A 26,201-nucleotide genomic window follows, 5' to 3' on the forward strand; every position below is an offset into this window, starting at 1 on the left:
GTGTGACATTATCTCAAAATTTAAAAAAGGTGAAAAAATTTATACAAGAAATATGAAACTTTAATTGTTGATATGTCATCAAGACTTTGTTAATTAGCTTGATAACTTAACTTACTGAATTCTGCAACTGAGAAGCCATAGTTAAAGAGAAAATAATCTTACTGTGTGGTTTCTTTGTGGCAGCAGACAATTCCTCCTCTTCATCTGCTGCTTGGGAGAAACTATCTGCCAAACAGGATTCATACTCTTCATGTGTTGTCTGATCAAACATATCTTCCAAGCTATCATTCATTTTTCTTTCTTCATCTATGTAAAAGAGCATCGGCTGAGGGCAACAAGCAAGCTTTTGCTTTCTATATAGACCATCATGAAACTGTAGTAACTGCCACACAATAACAGAATGCAGTCCTTAAAGACACTTTTTAAAACATGGTTGTGAAAATAAGGATTATATATTGGGTACTGAGCTTAATAACTGTGATGTAATAATATGTGCAACAAATTCCCATGACACGTGTTTATCTATATAACAAACCTTTTTATGAACCTGCAAACCTAAAATAAAATTTAAGTTTAAAAAATGTTTTAAGAAAAGAAAAAAAATGTGGATTACAGGCCTTATTCTGAAGAGTGTTCTTTCAGTGAATAGATGTAATATAGGTAGTGAAAGGCTTGTAGACATATATGCAAAAGATAGTTCTAAGAATGTTACTTGGCCGGGCGCGGTGGCTCACGCCTGTAATCCCAGCACTTTGGGAGGCCGAGGCGGGCGGATCACAAGGTCAGGAGATCGAGACCACGGTGAAACCCCGCCTCTACTAAAAAAAAATACAAAAAATTAGCCGGGCGCGGTTGTGGGCGCCTGTAGTCCCAACTACTCGGGAGGCTGAGGCAGGAGAATGGCGTGAACCCGGGAGGCGGAGCTTGCAGTGAGCCGAGATCGCGCCACTGCACTCCAGCCTGGGCGACAGAGCGAGACTCCGTCTCGAAAAAAAAAAAAAAAAAAAAGAATGTTACTTGTAAAAGCTGTCTTGTTAAGAGTACTAAATTCAGTGAATATAAGTGAGTAACAAACTATAATGTATATTAATGAAATGTTTAAAGGCATGATTATTACACTGAGGGTTGCAAGCCTAGCTGTGAAGAGTGTTCTTTTGGTGTATAGATGTAACGCATGTAGTGAAGTGTTTGTGGACACATGCTAAACATGATTCTGAGAATATCAGTTGCAAGCTGTAAGGCTGAGTGTTAATTCAGTTACTCTAAGTGAGTAACAAACTGTAATGTATGTAATGAAGTGTTTACAAACACTTCTTAAATCATGATTCTTATAATGAGGTTTAATTCTTGTAATTCGTGTATGAGGTAAGAATAAACTCCCAACTCTGGGTAGTTACTGTACATTTACAAAGACTATATGTTATGGCTTTAAATGTCCTTTACTCATGCTTTTTTTTTTTTGAGACGGAATCTCACTCTGTCACCCAGGCTGGAGTGCAGGGATGCGATATTGGCTCACTGCAACCTCCGCCTCCCAGGTTCAAGCAATCCTTCTGCCTCAGCCTCCCAAGTAGCTGGGATTACAAGTGTGTGCCACCATACCTGGCTAATTTTTGTATTTTTAGTAGAGACGGAGTTTCGCCATGTTGGCCAGGCTGGTCTCAAACTCCTGACCTCAAGTGATCCGCCCGCCTTGGCCTCCCAAAGTGCTGGGATTACAGGTGCAAGTCACTGTGCTAGCTCTACCCTGTTATGTTTACTTTTGTTATTAAGTAGCAAAAAAGTATTTTCTTTCATCATCATTAGCATCTGGTAGTTTAGTATTACTAGAAATTAGGAATTCAATGCCATATTCGACATGGAAAGTGATAAATTCATCTTCACAGATCTAACAACATTTCCCATTACATAATCACACTTAAAAAACACCAGAGTTTAAATCCAGTTGGCTAACAAATATGACAGAAAAGAGGTCTGCTGAGATTATTCTATGTAAGTACCACCTCTCCCAACCTGCAGCACTCTCTCACTCTTAACTTGCTTTACCTTTCTCCTGGACTTACCACCATCTATATATATATAATTGCTTATTTCTCTCATTAGAATGTAAGTTCCATGAGGTAAGTACTTTTGTTCTGTTTATTCATTATCTCTAGTTCCTAAAACACTTCCTACTACAAAATTTTTGCTTGATATTTACTGATAATTAAACATTCTGCATGCTGAAGGTCAAATTTGTAAATAAAATACAACTTCTATGCACTAGGCATTGTGCTGGGCATCCTCAGAACATTCTGTGTATGCTGTTTGTAAAGCAAAATGTTAAATTGCTGATTTATTTTTGTTTATTTGATTTGTGATTGTGAAATACATGAAGACAGAGAATATATCCTTGCTGATCTTTCTGTCACAGCACCTAGTAAGTCTAACACAGAGTAGGTGCATGAAAATTTTCTGAATTGAAATACTGGCAGTAATATGGAATTTTTATTGGTATATTTCATTTTAAACCAATTCTGAGTGTTGGAAAAGTTTTACCTTATGGGGTAAATTTTTTTTTTTTTTAATATAACCTCACTAATGTCTCCCACTCCAAGTGCTGTTCTTACAACATGATGTCAACACTCCTCCCACTGAGTGTCACTGAGGGCCTGTTCATTTCACTTTATGCCTGTGCAGATCTTTGTGACACTATGTTACCTCTGAGATCATAAAAATGCCACCTGCTTCTGCTTTGTTCTGTTGGGGTGCCAACTCTGGGAACTTATCTTCCATGTGAAGAGGAAGCTCAAATGAGCCTATGTGAATAAGCCCTGAGAGTGAATGAGGAGATGCCAAGTCACTCTCCAGCTGCCCAGCCCTCTGCTGTTTCAGTTCCAGCCACCATCTGCCTACAACTGCATGAGACCCTGAAACAGAACTGACCAGCCAAGCCTTTCCTGAATTCCTGAGCCACAGAAACTAGGAAGATAAGAAAAGCTTTTGTTTGAATCCTCTGAGTTATTCCAGTGATTCATTCATTATGTAGCAATAGTATCCACAGCACTTTATTAGCCAAAATTATCTCTATAATTTCCCTTCATTAGTCCAAGTGCTAATTTCTCTTTCACATGATACTTGCTTCAAATAAATTTGAGAAACTATTGTCTTCTGAGTAGATTTAAAGTAGGCATACTTTAGATTTTCTCTTTTCTACAAAAATGAGAAAAACATGATCAGAGGCTAGTACCAGGAAGAAAATAATCTTAAAAGCAAAGTATCCTCTTAAGAAAAGTTATTTAGTGTCATACAAGCCATAAAATGGCAATAAACTACTGTGAAGGTTTTTTCTTTTAATAGGTATTGGCTTCTCTACCTAGGTAACCATCTGCTTCATCATACGGTTTGTTATATGTCATTGAAAAACAAGGCAAAGACTACTAAAATTTTCTTTCATTTACTGCATTTAAGGCAGCAATAGATACGCCGATTCAGAAGAAGCCAGGGCAAGACTATTTTATTTTTCGCTCTGAGCAGGTAGACTACAGAAAATTTAGCAGAAGATAAGGAATGCACACCCAACCTCAATGTATTTGGCTTCTTAACAAATGATCACTGGGGAATGTCTCTGCTTTTAGCACTGCTTCCCCATGTGGCAGACCCTTGCCCTTCAATACATAAGGGTGATAAATGATAACTGTTCCTAGTCTAGCTGTTCTCATGTCATGTGCCCCTACAGTTAGGAAAGTTGCTAAGGTAGTGCTAACCAAAATCCTCCTATTGTTCTCATCTCTTCTGGAAAATCAAGACTTTGGGTGAACAACTAATAGATTCTCACTACAAAGGGCTGTAGACCACCAATTTGGCCAAATTGCCTCATCAGTAGAGGGGGAATACAGCAGATTAACTCAGCATATACACTATGATTCTGAATGTTAACCTGTAAAACTATACTAACACTTCTCAGTAGATTTCTCCTTTCTTTCCTTATCAAATTGCTTTAGCAAACGTTAATTCTAACACAGGACTCAAGACTTCCTGTTATACCATTTATAGAAAATTATCTATACCAGGGATCAGCAAACTTTTTCTTAAAGGGTCAGAAAATAACTATTTGAGGTTTGTGGGGCTATAAGGTCTCTGCACCAACTACTCAATTTTGCAGCTGTATGGAACAAACAGCGATGGGCAATACATAAAGAAATGAATAAGGCTGTGCTCTGGTAGAACTTTATTTACAAAACTGGTAGCTGGCTGAAATTTGCAAATCCCTGAAGATATGAATCTTTTCTGAAATGAAATTATTTTGGCTAAAGACTTTTTTTTCTGACGTGCTGAAACTGAGCTTTCCTAAGAGGAACATAAAGTTAATAGAGCAGGAGAAAACCTGGTGTATGGTGAAGAGGTCACTCGAGCTAATCAGTGCAATGGTACAACTACAAACTTCACACACGTTTTTTATTAAAATAAAAAACAAAAACAAAAATCTTACTTGAACTTTTTTCTCCCTTCTGCTCTTGCTTCTTCATTTTTAAGAGAACGGTTTCACTAACCAACGTACAGTCCATGTCCACTGTTTCTCCTCCTAATTTTGACTGACTGCCATCCTGAATAAATATTTTAAAAATCAAAAGTTTTAACAATTATTCCTTTATGGTCTTATATTTAATTTTTACAAAACATTTTGGTAAAATATACATAACATACATTTTACCACTTTTAAGCATTAAGCTATATTTACTTTTATACTTTACAAACAGGTAAGGATTTAGGTTTTACTGCTTATAAAACATTTTAGCTTTAGTATAATCAAGCCTAGGAAAAGAAGGACTGCTGCCAAGAAAAGGGAGAATTATTTACCACTAAACACCCTTGAACTTTTCCTGCCTTTCTTTTCCAATCTGCCTCATAGTAATGAACATCAATGTACACTAAGAACAATTTCAAAAATTAAATTTAATTTCTTGATAGGCATATATTACTCAGTGAATGTTAAATACTTTGTTATTAATATGCTACCAAGTGAAAGGGAACTTCTGAAACTACACAGAACCTAAATACAAGACAAAAAACTATTTCCGCTATGAATTTTAATTTTTAAAAAATACAGTATTTTTAAAAATAGTTGACTTGGAAAATAAATTTTATGGTACATTATTTTAAAGCTAATGAAGACATGATGAATTATTTTAATGAAAGATAAAATTATATAAGACATGCAGCATTTTGCATTATTTTTATTTATGAGACAGGGTCTTGCTCTGGTTGCCTAGGCTGGATGTGCAGTGGTATGATCATACCTCACTGCAGCCTTGAATTCCTGGGTTCAAGGTATCCTCCCAACCTCAGCCTCCCAAGAAGCTAGGACTATACGTATGCAATACCATGCCCAGCTAATTTTAAAATTTCCTGTAGAGACAGGGCCTTGTTATGTTGCCCAGGCTGGTCTCGAATTCCTGGCTTCAAGTGATTCTCTCTCTTCAACCTCCCAGAGTGTTGGGATTACAGGTATGAGCCACCGCGCCTGGCCACTGCATTCTTTTAAAAACTGTATTACTATATTAATATTTTTCAGCAAAGCCCTTTAAAGTCAGAAAGTATTACTATCCTTTAAAAAATACCATAAAGTTAGAAGAATAAGCATTTTTATTTCTTAATTTTCTGCATAAATACATGTAGGTTTTAAGAGGTATCTGACTATCTTAAGGTGATAGAGTGAGTCACGAGAGAAGGTTGACTAACACCTCATTAGAACAAGAGTCAAATGAGTTTTGGTTTTACTTTTTAACTTACCTTTGTATCTATTACAGTAACATCCATTTTATACTGAGAAAGGTCTGCTCCCGGATCTATACTCCACTGGATATTTTCAAAGGATACATCTTAGGTAAAGGGAAAGAGCAAGCAATTAAAAAACTGATTTCAAAAATTCTCATCACTTTAAAATATTATGAGACCTAAAGAATATAAAATTTTTGCAAATCATATGTCTGGTACAGGACTTATATCTAAGATATATAAAGAACTCTCGGCCAGGCGCGGTGGCTCACGCCTGTAATCCCAGCACTTTGGGAGGCCGAGACGGGTGGATCACGAGGTCAGGAGATCGAGGCCATCCTGGCTAACACGGTGAAACCCCGTCTCTATGAAAAATACAAAAAAAAAATTAGCCGGGCACGGTGGCGGGTGCCTGTAGTCCCAGCTACATGTGAGGCTGAGGCAGGAGAATGGCATGAACCCGGGAGGCAGAGCCTGCAGTGACTGGAGATCGCGCTACTGCACTCCAGCCTGGGCGACAGAGCGAGACTCCGTCTCAAAAAAAAAAAAAAAAGAACTCTCCCAGCTCAATGAAAAGACAAATATCCCGATTAAAGATGGGCAAAGGATCTAAACAGACAGTTCTCCAAAGAAGATACACAAATTGCCAATAAACATGAAAGGATGCTCAACATCATTAGCCATCGAGGAAATGCAAACCAAAACCACGAGATGGCAAAAATCAAAAAGCTATAACAAGTGCTAGTGAGGATGTGGAGATACTGAAACCCTCACATACTGCTGATGGAAATGTGAAACGGTGTAGCTGCTTTGGAAAATAGGCAGTCCTTCAAAAGGTAAAATGTAGAATTGGTATATGGTCCAACAGTTCCATTCCTAGGTATAATCCAAGAAAAATGAAAACATACATCCACACAAAAACCTGTATGCAAATGTTCATAGCAGCATAGTTCATAACAGCAAAAAAGCGGCAACTTAAATGTCAACTAATAAATGCCTAAAATATGGTATACTTATATAATAAAAAAAAGTTATCCAATAAAAAGAAATAAAATGTTGATATATGCTGTAACAGATAACTGAAAACATCATGCCAAGGGAAAGAAGTAACAAAAGATCATATATTAAATGATTCCATTTATATGAAAACTCCAGAATAGGCAAGTCTACAAGAGAGAAAGTAGATTCACGGTGCCTAGGACTACGGAGGGGATATGGGGAAGGAAAGTGATGAAAATGTTCTAAACCTAGACTACAGTGATGGTTGTACAACTCTGTGGGTATATCAAACCACAGAATTCAACATTTTAGTGGGTGATTTTTATGGTATGTGATTTGTATTTCAATTAAAATATTTTTAAAATTGAAAACTATAACATTGTCTGGTGGGGTTTTCAATGTATGTAGATATAATACACAGGAACTACATAAAGTGTAGTTACAGAAGATGAAGTGGTACATTAACTCCAAGTAGACTGTAAAATGCTAAGTAGGTATACTGTAATCCCTAGAACAACCATGAAAAAAATAAAAAAAAGCTCAAAAAAATCATGAATGATAGTGAAAAAAATGTTTTCATATAGAGACTAAAACACTTACTAGAAAAACAACTAATGATTGTGTTTCAGGAAAAAGGGAAAATAAACCCAGAATAAAGGAATAACTTGCCAATTAAGAATACAAGAAAAAATACTGCACTTGAACTATAGAAATGTTTGGTGGCTCAAAAAAAGAAAGAATTACTTTTTTAAAGGTAGCAGGCTGGGCGTGGGTGGTTCACACCTGTAATCCCAGCACTTTGGGAGGCCAAGGCAGGCAGATGGCTTGAGTCCAGCAGTTCGAGACCAACCTGGGCAACATGGTGAAACCCTGTCTCTTCAAAAAATAAAAAAATCATTTGGGTGTGGTGGTGCATGCTTGTAGTCCGAGCTATCCAGGAGGCTGAGATGGGAGGATCCACCTGAGCCTTGGAGGTCAATGCTGCAAGTGAGCCGTGATCATGCCACTGCACACCAGTCTGGGTGACAAAGTGAGACCCTATCTCAAATAATAATAATAATATTAATAAAAGATAGCAAAATTATGAAAAGATACCTATATACCTTAGGGCAAACAATTTTTTTTTTTGAGATGGAGTCTCGCTCTGTCACCCAGGCTAGAGTGCAGTGCAGTAGCACCATCTTGGCTCACTGCAAGCTCCGCCTCCTGGGTTCACGCCATTCTCCTGCCTCAGCCTGCCAAGTAGCTGGGACTACAGGTGCCTGCCACCACGCCTGGCTTATTTTTTGTATTTTTAGGAGACGGCGTTTCACCATGTTAGCCAGGATGGTCTCGCTCTCCTGACCTCGTGATCTGCCTGCCACGGCCTCCCAAAGTGCTGAGATTACAGGTGTGAGCGACCATGCCAGGTCAACAATGTTTTTAAAGGAGTTTAAAAACATATGTAAGTGGCTGGGCGCGGTGGCTCAGGCCTGTAATCTCAGCACTTTGGGAGGCTGAAGGCAGCAGATCACGAGGTCGGGGGAGCCAGACCATCCTGGCTAACACAGTGAAACCCCGTCTCTACTAAAAATACCAAAAAAAAAAAAAATTAGCCAGGCGTGCTGGTGGGCGCCTGTAGTCCCAGCTACTCAGGCAGCTGAGGCAGGAGAATGGTGTGAACCCGGGAGGCAGAGCTTGCAGTGAGCCAAGATTGCACCACTGCACAGAGCGAGACTCCGTCTCAAAAAAAAAAAAAAAAAAAAAGTAAGTATATACATGAATATGTTTACAGATATACGTGTAAATGCAAAGAAAAATGACAAATGTCCTATGGGGTAACGAACAAAGTTTAGATAATGAACATTCTAATTTTTATTTTTAAAAATTCTATACAGTTTAAATTTGTTAAAACTTTTGTAAAGAAAATAAACTATATAAAATAAGTAAATTTACAAAATCATATATAAAAGTAGGTATCAAAAGATCTCAATTCATTTTTTTCAAAAAGCATAAGAACAGAAAAATCACCGGTAAAATGTGAGAATCGTCCTATAAATACAGACACATGAAGGAAGAAGTAAGTTTTTTTCCAAAACAATTCAATCCATTTAAAAAAGTAAATAATGACATTCAGTTTAAAGTCATTAAAAAAGTGGAGATCCTGTTTACAGTGTACACACCTTGGTTGTTTTGTAGAGACTTTATTTTACCAGTTCTACATGGATTTAACTGAAGAACTGATGCAAGTTCACATCCTCCATGGACTGACCTGGTTTGTATTTTTAATGGCTCATGAGAACCAGCACCCTAAAACACAAATAACTGTTAGCTCTAAATGAAATCACAAGCTACCATTTTAATCAAAATCCTTGAACATTTAACACAAACCTTCACGTCATCTAAAACATTCTCAGTCTCCAAACTTTCACGTGGACGTAGAGGAATTTTGAAGACAGCATTTTCTTCTTTTATCTGTAATGCTGGTTTACTGTCTGGAGAGAATTTACTCAAGGGCTGAAGGATGATGCATTCCTGTAAACAGGGTTCCTCTGGGGAATCTTTGGGCAACATGCAGTTGCCATCCGAGGCCTTACGGCTTGAGGAAAAGCCCTTTGGAATGGTCTTCAAAGCCTCATAAAGAGTCACTTGCCTAAATTTGTTTTTAGAAGTCTCACTTCCTTGGCTTTTCTCTTGACGCTGAATAGCTGAAAATCTATCAGACAGATCCAGAGGTTTATCCATCAGAGAGTCTCCATTCATGGAAAACTGATTATCCATTGGAAAAGGGAAAGCATTTTCTTTATCAAAAGAAGCTTGGGGGCAGCTTACTTCATGTTCACTTTCTTCCTCAGTTTTCTTCCTTTTGGATGTTCGGCCTCCCAATGATTTCAGGGGCTCCAAATGTTTATCGGAGTTAGAATCTTTAACGTACTCAGTCCTACCCTTCTCACCTATGGATTCACTTACATTTTTATTTATAAGTATCTGTTTATTAGACGATGACTGGATAATGATCTTGTTCACTTCAGACCCAAGACTCTGATGTGTGAAAAGGGCACTATCTTCAGATTTTGATCTAGTTTTCTCTAATCTAGATACACAAGTGTTGCTAAAAGGGAGTGTTTTCAGATGTTTTTTTTCCCCAGGCTGTAAAAGAGAAGGGGACAAACTTGTATTCAAATCTAAACCACTTTTGATACTAGAGGTAGCTCCAAATACAGGAGATGACACTCGAGTAGGTAATTCTTCTTGAGGAGGAGTCTTTGAAGCAGAATCTGAAAATCTAAATAAAGAGTGATAACAACTTTTTAATACAGAATTAACAGTAAGGTCTTATCTACCTCTTAGAGGCAAATGATTAACCAAAATTTAAGACAAGGTAGAGCTTTCGGCTTCTCTTCATTTAGATGACAAAAGAGAAGGGGAAAAGCAGAGAAAAATGACATAGGAAGTATTTCTCAATATCATAATATTCATATTTAAAAAATTTTTCCTAAGTACTTTAAATCACTTTATTATACAAAAAATCATCTTTTGCCAGGCACGGTGGCTCATGCCTGTAAATCCTAGCACTTTGGGAGGCTGAGGTGGGCAGATCACTTGAGGCCAGAAGTTCGAGGCCAGCCTAGCTAACATGGTGAAACTCCGTCTCTACTGAAAATACAAAAATTAGCCAGGTGTGGTGGCACACGCCAGTAATCCCAGCTACTCAGGTGGCTAAGGCATGAGAATCACTTGAACCTGGGAGGCAGAGGTTGCAGTGAGCCAAGCCTGGATGACAGAGTGAGACTCTGTCTCAAGAAACAAACAAACAAACAAAAATCATATTTTAATAAATTCCACTGAGAACCTAAGTTCTTTTGTTATGAAATTTTATCATGAGTAACTCCAAGAAACAAAATTCTTACACTATAGAATTCAACATAAATTAAGATTCAGCCTGTCTCTAGCAGAGGAAATATCCGTAGAAAGAGCAGTAAGTTTAAGTTTGAAGATGTGGGCTGGGTGAGATCTCTGGCTCTACCACTTAAATAGCTATATGGCCTTAAACAAGACATCTAACCTTTTTGGAGCTGCATTTTTGTAATCTGTAAAATAAACCAAAAAATGAGGGTAACAAAATCTACTTTCATCAGTTACTAAGATGACAGACTGTGATATACATATCTATCTATATATCTAAAAACCGAAAGCTCTTTTAAAAAGCAAAATGCTACATAAATACAGGTACAGTGGCCCTCCTTATCTGTGGGTTCTGCATCTATAGATTCAACCATGTGGCTAGAAAATAATTTGGGTAAAAAATCCAAATTTCACAACATTCCAAAAGGCAAAACTTGAATTTTCCATGTGCCAAGTACTATGTTGAATCTTTGCAAATGGACTGATAGGTAAGCATTGTATTAGGTGTTATAACTAATCTGGAAATTACATAAAATATACAGGAGGATGTGCACAGGTTATACGCAATAATGATGGCCATTTTATGTAACGGTCTTGAGCATCTTTGGATTTTGGTACCCACGGGGGAGGGGGTCCTATAACTAATCCCCCACTGATAATCATGGAATGGCTGTATTATTAGTTAATAGATATTCTGAAATTAGTAAAAATGAGATGCAATACAATCTTGGAAGCTCATCCAAGCTTCTAGATGCATTTTGTAGAACATCCAGTTTTTGGAAATATAAACCCCAAAGGGATGACTGGCTCTTTAAAGGAGCAGAGTGACAAGTACTGGGAACAAGTACTGCTTGACAGAAACACAGAAAGTAGCTAAAAATGATATCCACCTTTCTACTGTAATGCAAAAAAGCTTTCAATTGGTCAGAAACTAGGGAGACAATTTTTAAAGTAAAAATGTATATAACCAGAATAACCAACTATATGTTGAAGGAGAGAAATGGTTTAATTATATGGAATTCATTGTAATGGGATCTCACCAATAGCTTGTAAGTTTTCACCAATGTGCCCGTGATTACCTTAAACTATCTTCAGTATTTCTTGTAGATTCCTCAAAAGGCTGTTTCTTGTGATCTCCTTCCAGACAGTGGTAGAGCTCATCACCAAGGGGGCTCATGGGACCTTGAGTTTCCTTCAAGAGTAAAATAGGAAGCACACCCATGTAATGGGATTTGTTCATTCTTAAAAAGGGATGAAGTACTGATATATGTTACGATGCAGATGAACCTCAAAAATATACTAAGAAGCCAGACAAAGGCCATATAACGTATGATTCCATTTATATGAAATATTCAGAATAGGCAAATCTATAGGGACAGAAAGCAGATTGGTAGTTGCCAGAGGATGCAAGTGGGAGGTGGAAGAATGAGGTGAGGAGAATGGGGATACACGATTAATGGGTATGAGGTTTTCTTTGAAGGTGATAAAAATGCTTTGGAACTGAATAGAAGTGATAGCTGCATAGTATTGTGAATGTACTAAATATCATAGAGTTGTACACTTCAAAATGATTGTTAATTTCACCACAATGAAAAATATGAAGCACATTCTAAGTTTAAAGAGAAAAGCATCAGTGTCTTACATAAGTATATTCTACTACTTGCATATAAAACTCCAATTCCAAAAAACAACATTAAGATGTGCAGAAGGGAATAGAGATAATTATTCATACTGATAGGAGATGAATTTAAAATAATCCTTTACAGAACAGTGCTTCTCAATCTTTAACATGCATACAAGTCAACTGGAGATCCTGTTAATGCAAGTTCAGTAGGTCTGAGATTCTGCATCTCCACCAAACTTCAAAAGTGATGCAGATGCTGTTGGCCCATGGATCACACGTTGAGCAGCAAGTCATTAGATTTCAGCTCCCTCGATCTATTTGGTGTCTAAGCTATGACTTGCCAGGTTTATGGGTAGGAGGGAATTAGAAAGTATTAAAACGCATTCAAAGTTCAAAGGTTAAAAACTACCCATTATCATTTAAGAATGAATTTAAAACTAGAAAGGACAAACAAATCCATATGTAATGAAAAACCAATTCAAGTTTTAGAAATTCAACAGCAAGACAACTTAATAAGAGTACAGCTGGATGTGGTGACTCATATCTGTAATCTCAACAACACTTTGAGCAGGAGGATCTCTTGAGGCCAGGTGTCTGAGAGCTGTCTGAGCAACACAGTTGAGACCCCTATCTCTACAAAAATAATTAGCTGAGCATGGTGGTATATGTCTGTAGTCCCAGCTATTTGGGAGGCTGAGATGCGAGGATCACTTGAGGTCAGGAGTTTGAGGCTATAGTGCTCTATGATTGTGTTTGTGAATAGACATGCACTCCAGTCTGGGCAACACAGTGAGACCCTATCTCTAAAAAATAAAACAAACAAAACAACAATTCTGAAATCAACCTAAAGGTTTAGGTCTATCTCTTAGATGAGGGCAAGGAGGGGGCATGAGAGAGGGGGAAGTGAAGAAAGTTGACAAAATCTCTATGCCGTGATTACTCCCCTAAATTTTGACTCAACCCATATCCCAAGAATTCTAGATTCTAGATTTCTGAGACTGCTGGGCTGGACAACAGAAATAGGACTTTCTAACAACATAAGTTTTGTTTTAGGCCTTTACTCAAGATCTTTAGATAAAATAATTCTCTTGCTTAATTCTCTAAGAACTGACCTAAAAAGATATAAAATTAATTCATGTTATTGCCAAACTAAACAATTACTTACAGATTCTTCCTGAACACCAAGTCCAAGTGTTTCAGCGACAACTGTAGCTAAATTAAAAGATGACTTATCAGGGGTACAGCTGCTTGTTCCATGTGTTTCTAAGAATAAATAATAAACCATTTTAATAAATAATAAAACCAACTTTACAAAACTGTAGAAGCTAGACATATTAAAATGACAAAAGAGAAAGGAAAAGGCTCATAGTTTGTAAGATGGCACTAGACCCATTTTAAAACTCTGTGCAAGAAGTCCAATATACCTACCATAAATGGCAATAAGTTGCAGGTCCATGCATGCTAAAATTTTCCAAGTAAATTTTATGTTTTTCCTAAATGAACTGAATGTAATAGGTAATTTTTCTTATTGCCACTGGGGAAAAAAATCATAAAATGGATTTACAGTGGAATTATTGTGACTTACGTTACAGCATGAATATCAAACTGTATGTACGGTATCTTTCATGAAAACCTACTTTGTAAGTGAGGTTGTCAGCACTGCCATGTTTCAGGTTAAGATAACACATATTCATAAATCACCTATGTTCTAGTATTTTATAAAGGTTTAACTCAAATATTTATGGAGCACTTATTATGTTCCAGGTATTGTGCTAAGCACTAGATGAAAAGAAAAGTTCTTGTTCTCAAGGAGCTTATACAGTTGCAAGGTAAAAAGAGAATTGCAACAGAATGTGATAAACATATTACAATAAAGGTACATAAAAGGGGTGATTCAAACATAGAATAAGGACTTCTAAATCTCTTGGGAAATCAAGGAAAGTTATAAGTGATGCTTAAGCTGACTCGAGAGAAGGAAGAATATGTCAAGTTAACTGGACTGGGACAGAAAGAATTCTAGGTATAATTAAGGGTCTAGATAAGTGAAATAAAATTGCTTGTTTGGGGTTTGCTATGCGTGGTTTGACTGCCAGAAGTCAAACTGCAGAAGATGGGAGTAGGACATGAACCCAGTTAGGTTGGTTAGGGGTCAGATTATGCTAAGGAGTTTCAAATTTATCCCGTAGACAATGAAGAGATGTCTAAGAGTTTTAAATAAAACAAATGCAATGTGTGGGCTGAAAAGGTATTTGTGGCTGTGACACTCACTAGGCAAGAAGCAATCACTAATAGGCAAGAGGACTAATTAGATTACTAGAACATGTTGTCTTGATGAGAGATGTTAGTAGCCTAAACTAGTATAATAGGGGCACAGAAGAATATGTAAAACAGATATGTAGGAGGTAGAATCAGTAAAACTTAGAGGCTGTTGAGAAAAAACAGATGAAGCAGAAATCTAGGATGACTCAAAGAGGCATGTATAGTGTCATTCACTGAGATTGCAAATGCAAGGATAAAGAGTTAGTTTGACAGGTTAAGTGTCAACTGTAGACATGCTGAAATTGAAGGATATCCCTGTAGAGATATCCAAAAGCAGGTAGATACACGGGTTGGGAATCCAGGAAAAAAGTTGGACAGAGATACCGGTTTGGGATTTATTAGCATATGAATGAGAGAAGACTACTGACTCTAGGTGACGTTCCTCCAGGAAGAGATAGAAAGTGAGGCCAGGTACAGCGGTTCACGCCTGTAATCCCAACACTTTGGCAGGCCGAAGCAGGTGGATCACTTGAGCTTAGGAGAGCGAGACCAGCCTTGGCAACATGGTGAAACCCTGTTCTACAAAAATACAAATATTAGCCAGACATGGTGGTGTGTGCCTGTAGTCTCAGCTACTTGGGGGGCTGAGGTGGGAGGATTACTTGAGCCTGGGAGGTTGAGGCTGCAGTGAGCTGTGTTTGTGCCACTGCACTCCAGCCTGGGTGACAGAGAGAGACCTGGTCTCAAAAAAAAAAAAAAAAAAAAAAAAAAAAAGAGAGAAAGAGAGAGACAGAAATAGAACAGGCACAGTACCACATATTTTGGAGAACAGCAACACTGATGACATTTACAGTCAGAAGCAGTTCAAGTGTAAGCAGTAACAAAGGGTTTGTGAACGCATTCTCCTCTCTTCAACCCCTGTAAGTCTCCCTCCCTTCCCCTATACCCTGCTCCTCTAGCACTTTTCTCTCCCCTCCTTTCCTCCTTCCCTCCCCCTTCCCTCTCTCTTCCTCTCTTGCGGGTGGGGGTGGGAGTAGAATCCATATTACAGTGAGTTGGAGTGAATGCGAATTAGGAAAGTAGAGATACTGAATATAGACTTTAATACTTTTTCACCTCTGAAGAGAAGCTGTAGCTAAAGGTGGAGATTATTAAAAGTGGGGTTATTTTTTAAAGATGGAAGATAACATATATGTGTATATACTTAAAAATGACAGCAGAGAAGCTGCAGATACTGTATAAGGAAGACAGGACAAATAATGGAGCAAAGACCTGGCAGCAACAGAAGAGAATTGGTTCTAGAGAGCTGAGAAGCAAGGATCTGCTGCACTCAGTGTTATATCCCTAGCACCTCAGTGTTATATCCCGAGGACCCGGAGCCTCCATGCACATGCACACATACTCATGGACAGACAAACAGACACACATGTTAATATAAAATGATTTGTAGCTTTCAGAATGTAACTTTTATACTATTATAAAATGAATAAGAGATTAACCTTGACCAACCCTTACAACTGGGCTCTGGATCTCATCTCCTCTGACCTTTTTAAGGATGTAGCAATTGTTCCCTCTTTCTCCAGAATTATTAATTTTCTCCTCTTTACTTGATCATCCTATCAACATAAATATGTGCTAATCATGCTATAATATTCCATCTTGAAAAAATCATCCCTTGACTCATGTTCTTCTTTAGCCACTGTCCTGTTCTCTCCTCCTCTTGACTGTCAAGTCTTGGAAGACTTGTTTGTATGTGCTCTTTCCACTTTCTCTGTCCTTAGCTTCCTTTGAACATGAGACAGATCTCAGATGGTCAATATTACACCTTAACAGTTTTTATCATGTCACTAGTTCAACACTCAGTGATCTCCATGCAACCAAATCCCATGGTCAATTCTAAGAAGTCTTCATCTTACTTGACTTATTAGCATTGTTAAACACAGTTGACCACCCCTTCGTCCTCTCTCCACTTGGCTTAAAGGACATCATTTTTAGTTTTCCTATCTCATTGGCAGCTCCTTCTCTGTTTTGTTGGTTCCTACTCATTTTCACAACCTCAACAGCTACAATCTTTTCTCTAAGGGAGTAAAAATGGTTTGGGGCAGGTGGGAGCAAAAAAAACCTTACTATGTATAAAGCACAGACATACATGCATACACGTATCACTTAAACAGATATACAGTATATCTGTAGTACTAAAACTCCAGTAGGGAAGGGATTGGGGGGAGGGGGAAATGTCTAAAAAAGCTGGGGTGGGGGTTCTTCAACAAAAGAAAAGTTGAAAATCATGGCTTTACGTAATGAAGTTCCTCAAGGCTCAGTACTTGGACTTCTCATTCCCTTCTATTATCACTTGCTTGGTAATCTCATTTAGTTTTATGGCTTAGATGCCATCTACATGCTGACAACTTCCATGTGTCTCCATCCTAAACTTCTCTAAATTCTAACTCACATCTACTCACGAATCCAAACTCTACCTGAATGTTGAGTTTGCATTTCAAATGGAATATTCCCAAAACGAAACTTCTAATTTCTACTCACCCCTGCCCCAACCTATACACCTGTGGCTCCCAGTCTCTTCCATCTCAGTAAATGGTAACTCTATTTTTCCTTTTGTCCAAACCAATCTCCCCTTCACTCACTCTGCTCCAGCCACACAGGGTTCCTTAATGTTCCTCAAACAAACCAAATGCCATCTTCACTGCAAGGCCTCTGGGCTTGCAAATCTCTCTGCCTGGGTGCCCGTCTCCCAGATAGCCACGTGACTCACTTCCCTCCCTCAGTCCTTATGCAAACGACACTTTACCAGTGAGGCTTTCTAATATCCCTTCTTACCCTGCTTTACTTTTCTTCAGAGCACTTGCTTCTATCTGACATAAATTTTATTTCTCCCTCAACTAGATCATAAGCTCCATGAGGACAAGGGCTTTGTTTTATTTAGTGCCTGGTATACAACAGATGCTTAAATATTTGTTGAACAAATAAGTAAATTACAGTAAAGCCTTCTTTACTTAAAATTATTAGTAATTTATATTAATATCATTAGGGATATTTATATGAACTAATAGGATAACATTACTTTCCAATATGAAAAAGATAGTAAACTAGTAATATAAACAAAATTATACGGAAAATACCTTTAAAATATTGTCTAAGTTAGACTGTGGGTCACTCTTACCCACCAATAACCACAATTTAAACTTGTAAAGTAATCTCAGTATCTTGCTTACTGGCCATTGGAGGTTGACTTTGGTCATAAGTGTCAGCTACTAGAATTTCATTTTCATTAGGATTATGTTGTGGATGAGTTGAAGACTTGGAAACTTTTCTCAATTCTAAGGGGAGAAAAAAATAAGAGATTACATAATAAACAATGATGAAAAGTATTATCAAATTATTTTTATTTATTCATATTTAAAATTTTAATGTATTATCTGTATTTAAATACAAGTACCATTTTATTGACCTAATTATTGTATTCTAAGAAGTAAGCTCCTTTAATTTCACTAAGAAACAAAGCAGTTTAAGTTAAGACATTGGGAGAGAGGGGACTAGAACAGACAGCTTCTTCTGACCCAAACTGCCCAGAGTAGTAACATTTTAGTGTTACTTTTCTTTTTTTATTTGTTACACATCAGCAGGTTAATTTAAAAAGGTATACTGGGCTGGGCACAGTGGCTCATGACTGTAATCCCAGCGCCTTGGGAGGCTGAGGCAGGAGGATCTCTTGAGCCTAAAAGTTCCAGGCTACATTAAGCTACAGATCACACCACAGTACTCCATCCTGCATGATAGAGTAAGACCCTATCTGAAATAATCAATCAATAAACAAATGATTAAGCATCTAATGTATACTATATCATTTATCTCCATGATCTTTTAGAGTTTTTATTTCCAGGAAGGAAACTCTGAAGCATGTGTTATCAGAAATCACTCCAATATTTAAAGATTTAGTTCAAAGAGAACCAAAATAAGGACAAAGTAAAGTAAAACAGTTTTACTATTTGTAACTTGAGAATAATATTAAAAAGCATTATAAACCTTACAATAAGTAAGCAAGGGAAGTTAGAGAACAGGACTAATTAGTCATTAAAGCATTTTAAATTACATTATTATTATTATTGTTATTATTATTTTGAGATGGAGTCTCGCTCTGTTGCACAGGCTGGAATGCAGTGGCATGATCTCAGCTCACTGCAACCTCCGTCTCCTGGGTTCCAGCGATTCTCCTGCTTCAGCCTCCCGAGTAGCCGGTACTACATGCGTGTGCCACCACGACCAGCTAATTTTTTATATTTTTAGTAGAGACGTGGTTTCACCATGTTAGCCAGGATGGTCTCGATCTCCTGACCTCGTGATCCGCCCACCTTGGCCTCCCAAAGTGCTTGGATTACAGGTGTGAGCCACCGCGCCCGGCCTTAAAAGTTATTTTAAAATCATTTGTATGGCTCAAAGTTATCGTACATCTTAAAACTAAATTTCAGATTCCAAGTAAAAACTGATCAGAACAAGATTAAAGCAAGTGAATTAAATTTCTAAATAGTTATATGCTGCTGTCATACAAAGAAGAAATAAACCAGAAGCATTTATATTGGTTACAAAAGACTTTCCTAATACAGAATTATTTTCTAGATATCCTTATATATGAATTTAAACCTGATCTAAATTATGCAGTGATTTCTTTAATGATTCATGTCCTGTCTGATAGCAAACTAAAAGGTCAACGGATATTCATTTTAGATCTATGATTTTACATCTTAACTTAGCTCCTATTTGAGTGTAGGATTTTTAACAGTTCTTCTGTTCTCCACTAGATGGTGATACAAAGGCTTATAAAATGGGGTAAAACTGCCAGTGTTCCAACATTTAAGAATAAGATCTGCTTCTTTGTTTAAAGGCATATTTACTGTCAACAATTTATTTGTATTATACAAATATAGAAATCCGTATATATCCCCCGCTCCCCATGCTTTCCTTGTTCCAAATAGTTTAGGTTAAAAATTAAAGTCTTTAATGTTTGCTCTAGATTAATACTAAAAGTAATACTTGTATCACGGCACATAACAAATTTTGGGACTATGTGAAAAGGCAGTTTTAAAGCATTTAGCAGAAATGATAAACTAGGCTAGAATTAGAAACATGCCACTGAAAAGTCACAAAGTGGACACATTATAACACCATCTCTTGATTACCACTAACTCCTACAAATTACAACAAATAAAAATAGCCAGTTACAGACAGCTCCAATGGCAGGAGTACCCATGTGGCAAGATCTGGAGAGTACAAAAGTTCAAAGCTAAGATGATCTGTATTTGAATTTTGACTCATCTACATGATAGCTGACCTTGAGTGAGTTATTCAACCTTTCTAAACATATTTTTCCTCATCTATAAAACAAAAGAGCTGATAGTTATTTCACAAGCCTGTTACAAGAATTAAAACATAGCAATAATATATGCAAATCACTCAGCATAATACGTGGTACGCAGGAGGTAGAAATTAACATTAAGTTCCTTTCCTTTTTCCTTCTATCCCCCTTGGATATATACACATAGGAATATTTTTAAAATAAAAAGAAACTATTTAACTATATTTATAAAATGTGGTACATTTACATGTCATATAGACAACATGTATCTATACATAACACGGGCAGAAAATGCCTCCTCGGTCACTTTATGAATAGAAGTTAAACTCATAGTTGTACCATGGGATACCGGAATAGTGACTATTTTCTTTCCACTAGATCGAATAACATAAAAACTAGTAGATGAACACTGGTTTACAAAACCAGAGAACGAAAATACAACTCCAACTCTTTTTTTTTTTTTTTTTTTTTTGAGACAGAGTCTGGCTCTGTTGCCCAGGCTGGAGTGCAGTGGCCGGATCTCAGCTCACTACAAGCTCTGCCTCCCGGGTTTACGCCATTCTCCTGCCTCAGCCTCCCGAGTAGCTGGGACTACAGGCACCCATCACCTCGCCCGGCTAGTTTTTTGTATTTTTTAGTAGAGACGGGGTTTCACCGTGTTAGCCAGGATGGTCTCGATCTCCTGACCTCGTGATCCACCCATCTCGGCCTCCCAAGGACAACTCCAACTCTTACCATTTGCACACACAGAGTGCTCCAATTTAGTATGTGTTTGTTCTATGTATCGGACATGGGGGTTCTCCTTTCTTCGTAGCCGGTTAACGCCAGAAAATGAGAAGGCTGTTATCGGTGAATCTGGAATAACGTCTTCCTCACATTCAAGCTCAGCTGCTTGATGCTGTTGATCATTCCTAGAGAAGAATAACAGTGGAAAGAAAATCAATTCAATGAGTATTAAAACATTTACTACACGGCATGGAGTTACAGTAGAACACAAACATGAAGCTCTAAAGGATGTAATCCCTTGTATCTAATGTTCCAAACCTAAGCAGATAAGTACACAAATGATTACAGTACCCAGTGGGGAATACTATTGTGAGAAGTGAAGTAGAAAGTATAGTCAGTAGCACTTCAGGTGAAATTAAAAGTATTTCCCATTGCAGACAAGATCAGGAGAGAATTCAGTTTGAGGACAGGCACGTAGTACTGTGTACTTATGTTGGAGAAGGGAAAGCTGGAATTAACATGAAGGAGAGCCACGAGCTAAGTGTGCACATAATGTAGAAAGCAAGAGGAAAGAAATTAGGGTTTCAGAGCTTGGATATAATGTGACAATCTAACAGTATTGTGCAAGATTGGGACATAAGGACAGGAGGCAGGGAAATCAATTAGACAGCGGCTGTAATAGTCCCGGCAAGACGCTCTGTCTGTGGTCTGAACTAGAATATTTTAAGTACATATGGAAAGGAAAGAACATTAAACATCGTGGTAGTAGAATTGGCACGCTTGACAAATACAGGATGAGAACACTAACACTGATAACAACCAATATTTGTTATGTGTTTACATTGCCCGGCACTATTTAAATTATCAGTTTAATTATCACAACTCTGTGAGGTATTATTACTTTCATTTTACAAATGAGGAAATGAAGATATAGAAGTCATCTACTAAAATAGTAACAGAGTCAGGATTTAAATCTCAGCAGTCAGACCCTAAGGGCCCTACTGTTAACCAAATGTGTTATTCATAGTCTACAAGAAGGCTTCAAAATTGAGTTTCTGTTACTTTTATCTAGGACCCCTTATAGTCTACTCTCAATAGCAGTCACAAGAGTCCTATTATGACATAAGTCGGGGCTGGGTGCAGTGGCTCATGCCTGTAATCCCAGCACTTTGGGAGGCTGAGGTGGGCAAATCACGAGGTCGGGAGATTGAGATCATCCTGGCCAACACGGTGAAACCCTGTCTCTACTAAAAATACAAAAAATTAGCCAGGCATGGTGGCAGGAGCCTGTAGTCCCAGCTACTTGGGAGGCTGAGGCAGGAGAATGGCGCGAACCCAGGAGGCGGAGCTTGCAGTGAGCCAAGATCATGCTACTGCACTCCAGCCTGGGCAACAGAGCGAGACTCCATCTCAAAAACAAACACAAAAACAAAAAAAAGACATAAGTCAGGCCAGGCACAGTGGCTCACACCTGCAATTCCAGTACTTTGGGAGGCCCAGGCGAAACCCTACTGCTACAAAAAAAAACATTAAAAAATAAAATTTGCTGGGTGTGGTGGCACACGCCTGTAGTCTCAACTACTTAGGAGAGTGAGGTAAGAGGGCTGCTTGAGCCCAGGAAGTTGAGGCTGCAGTGAGCTAAGATCATGCGACTCCACTCCAGCCTTGGCAACACAGTGAGACTCTGTCTACAAAAAAAAAAAAAAAAACAAAAACCACAACCACCAACCAAAAAGACTTAAGTCATATGGATGAAATTTCATTAAAACCCTGTCACATCTGCTCATTTCACTGAGAACACAAGCCAAAGTCCTTCGATCCATGAAGATCCTACATGACCTGATGGTGCCCCTCCCATATTTCCTCTCGGACCCTTTTTTTCCCTATTATGCTCTACTGCTGACACACTCTCTTCCTTGAGGTTCCTCAAACATACTGAGCATACTCCCACCTTAGGTTCTTTGCTCCAGTTGTTCCACCTGCTTGGAATGCTCATCCTCAGATATCCACATAGCTAATTATCTCTCTAATCTCCTTCAAGTCTGCTGGAATTGTATTGTTTAAAATTGCAACCTCCCTTCACACACCCTAGTACTCCTGTTCCCTGTTATTCTGCTCTATAAACATTATCACTTTCTAACATAGTATGCAATTTACTCGTTTTTATTTAGATTTTTTTTTGAGTCTGAGTCTTGCTCTATCGCCCAGGCTGGAATGTAGTGGTACAATCTCAGCTCACTACAACCTCTGCCTCCCAAGTAGCTGGGATTACAGGCGCGCAATACCATGCCTGGCTAATTTTTGTACTTTTAGTAGACATGGGGTTTCACCATGTTGGCCAGGATGGTCTCAAACTCCTGACCTCAAGTGATCCGCCTGTTTCGGCCTCCCAAAGTGCTGAGATTACAGGCATGAAACACGGTGGCCAGCCGCAATTTATTGTATCTATTGCTCACCTGTTAGAATATAAGTTCTAAGAGGATAGGATCTTTGGTTCATTGATGAATCACAAGAGCCTACACTGCAGACATATAGTAGGTATGGCACAAATATTTGTTGAGTGAATATGAGACATTCCCAGATTCCACTAGAGAATAAATGTGTGTGGATCTAGGCATACGTTCTTGCCCAACTCAATTCAGGATCAATGGTAACTGAAAGATTGGGTTTGAACTGAATTGTTAATGTTGAGTAAAAATAAAGTTAATTGATTTTCCCACGTCAAACCATTACTGACCTTATTTGCCAACCATTACCAGTCTGTCAGACATCTAGGCTTTACATGACCAAATCAGTCTGTCCTATTAGACTTATATCAACTTGCAATACTATTTCCAAATAAAAACTTACATAGTGAAAACTGTATGAACTATGACCAACAGAGATTTTTTAAGAAACATTGATTGGAAGACAAAGACTAATTTTTCCCAACAAAGATTTACACTTTAATTTCCTGAATTATACCAATATTATTTGCAGGCTTTAATCCTATATTTTATACCAAGGAACAATCTTTAGAGCTAATATCTAATTATTTAAAATTTTATTTTTATGTTTTTGAGACAGAGTCTCTTTCTGTTGCACAGGCTGGAGTACAGTGCTGTGATCTTGGCTCACTGCAACCTCTGCTTCCCGGGTTCAAATGATTCTTGTGCCTCAGCCTCCCGAGTAGCTGGTACTACAGGTGCACGTGCAACCACACCTGGCTAGTTTTTGTATTTTTAATGGAGACGGGGTTTTACCATGTTGCCCAGGCTGGTCTCAAACTCCTGACCTCAAGTATCTGCCTACCTTAGCCTCCCAAAGTGCTGAGATTACAGGCGTGAGCCACTGTGCCCAGCCAAATTTTATTTTTAATTGACAAAATAATTGTATCTACTTACTGGGTTCAACAAAATGTTCTGATACATGTTTACACTGTAGAATGATTAAATCAAGCTAATTAACATATATCACTTCACATACTTATCTTTTTCTTTAGTAAAAACATTTAAAATCTAGTTAGCAATTTTGAAATATACAATCATTTATTAAGTCACCATTCTGTGCAACAGATCTAATATCTAATTTTTAATCTCTTCTTGTAATTCTCTTATTCTGGAAAAACAGTAAGTTAAAGTCATATGAGAAAGGCTTATAAATTAATGGAGTGTGAAATCTATCAGACCTAGCTTTAACTAATGACGTCACAGCCTGCTTGCCTATTAGTCATAAAAATTCAACCTGAAACATGAATGAGTCACGAGAAGAAATTGATTTCCTGGCAGAGTCAATGTGGAAGTAGCTGGGATCACAAAAGGAAAAAACAAAAAAACAAAACTAGCTCTAACTAGAGGTGCCCAAACTAAGTAAATGAGTGCTGGCTTTGTCTTCCTTTGTCATAAAAGGAAAAAAGAAAACTCCATACGTTAATCAAGTTCATTCTTTAAAACATTAGTCACACTGATTTTCTGAGAAAAGGAAAGAGTTCACGCCACAGTTTTTGGTTAAATTAATTATGCACACTTGTCCTGCTTTCACTTTTCCTTCTGATGGCTTGAGTTGTTTGATTTGTGGACCCCTGCTCCCTATTAAATTCCTGTCAAAACTATTTTAGTTGGTTTATTCCCCAAAGACCTATAATTATGGATCTGGGGTTTCCCTTCATGAGTCTGTAAAAAAGTTTTAAATATTCAGCTTTTTTCCTTTTCTACTCTGAAGAACTTACATTCCCAGTTAAAACATAATTTAACCTTAACGAAGTAATGTTATAGCCATCGTAGAGGAAGTGGCAGTACTGCTTCACTGATCAAGCTATACCTAGAATATTGATTTCTTAATTCAGATATTGACAAACTAAAACATTAAAAAAAATTCACAGTTTGAAGAGTCAAAGTAATGCCACATGAATGAGCAGACGATATTTAATGCCACAGTTAATTAACAGAGGATATTTACTCTAGAGAAAACAAGACTCAGGAGGGCCATGAGAGCTGTCTTCATGTATCAAAAGAGTCGTGAAGTAGCAAAGGAGAACAGACTTGTTTAAGATGGTCCCAGGAAGCAAAGTCATAATCCAGAAATATAAGCAGTGTAATTTCTATAAACTTAGAAATAATTTTCTAATAATTCTGTCTCACTAAATTTAAATAGGCTTGGGAAACAGTAAACTTCTACTAGACGTGTTCAAACAATAGCTATTTGTTAAAGAAGCTGTATAAGGAATTCAATTTAGAAGGGGGTTGAATGAAATGAATTCTACAGTCCTTTGAACTTACATATATAGACTCCCTTGACTTTCACTGATCCATCACATCTATTTTCCAAAATGAAGAGAATGATGACCTCAATACCTAGCTTTATATACATTTTTAACTTTACAGTGGCAAAATTTTACCAAATAATTTTGGTGTCACTAATAACCACCCTACCATATAAGCCATCTGTAATATCAAAACTAGCTCAGAAGAGTCAGAGTTACTGCATTTAACAAGCAGAAATATAAGTCAAATAATATTTTCTTTTAAAGTTCAGGGGAATTTCAGGCACAAACAGCATAACATGACAGTGGTTTAGGTGATCAGAGAAAATTAGGTTGCCTTTACAAGATGAAATTGCTTAAAAAAAAAAAAAAAGACTGCCAAGCAAAAGGTAATTTATTTGCCACCAAGCCACAAAAGATGTTGGTTCATGAGAATCACAACTATCTTAAATTTCAGATGAGAATAAAAGACACAATCAGATCTCCTATACTCTTTTGACTAAGCATGTCCTAAATAAACATACATGCCTTAGGCTCATCTATATGATTATTCTTTCCTATAGTTTCAAACTTTCACACCTTCACTTCTTTTCTAAAATATGGGTGAGTTTCAACGGAAAAATGTATGTGCTTGATAACACTAAAAATAAATTATAAACTAATTAGAATTCACATGTCTACCAAGCAAATGACATGATATAGTTTCAACCTAACTTATACACATTGGTTTTTGAGGCAATTGTCTATCTAATTCTGTGTTAACTTCTACACACTTGGTATCTCATCCTTTTGGTACTCATAAAGATCAAGGCTGATGTGTTCAAAATACCATAAGCTACGTA

The 26,201-nt window shown here is 37.5% G+C and overlaps 1 protein-coding gene across 12 annotated transcripts in view; it reads right to left on the bottom strand.

Annotated features, from left to right (window-relative positions):
• Positions 1-26,201, bottom strand: part of RBBP8 (RB binding protein 8, endonuclease) — a 114,903-nt gene that overhangs the window by 18,948 nt on the left and 69,754 nt on the right. For all 12 annotated transcript variants that reach the window (XM_065534016.2, XM_065534022.2, XM_065534019.2 and 9 more), the window contains 9 exons: positions 20,628-20,803; positions 17,755-17,859; positions 13,431-13,528; positions 11,721-11,833; positions 9,127-10,021; positions 8,919-9,045; positions 5,773-5,861; positions 4,472-4,586; positions 163-306 (listed from right to left, as the gene is read on the bottom strand). In XM_065534016.2, the coding sequence (XP_065390088.1) occupies positions 163-306; positions 4,472-4,586; positions 5,773-5,861; positions 8,919-9,045; positions 9,127-10,021; positions 11,721-11,833; positions 13,431-13,528; positions 17,755-17,859; positions 20,628-20,803 (1,862 nt within the window). The remainder of the gene's footprint in view (positions 1-162; positions 307-4,471; positions 4,587-5,772; positions 5,862-8,918; positions 9,046-9,126; positions 10,022-11,720; positions 11,834-13,430; positions 13,529-17,754; positions 17,860-20,627; positions 20,804-26,201) is intronic.

This window comes from Macaca fascicularis, chromosome 18 (genome assembly GCF_037993035.2).
Source record: "Macaca fascicularis isolate 582-1 chromosome 18, T2T-MFA8v1.1".
NCBI lineage: Eukaryota > Metazoa > Chordata > Mammalia > Primates > Cercopithecidae > Macaca > Macaca fascicularis.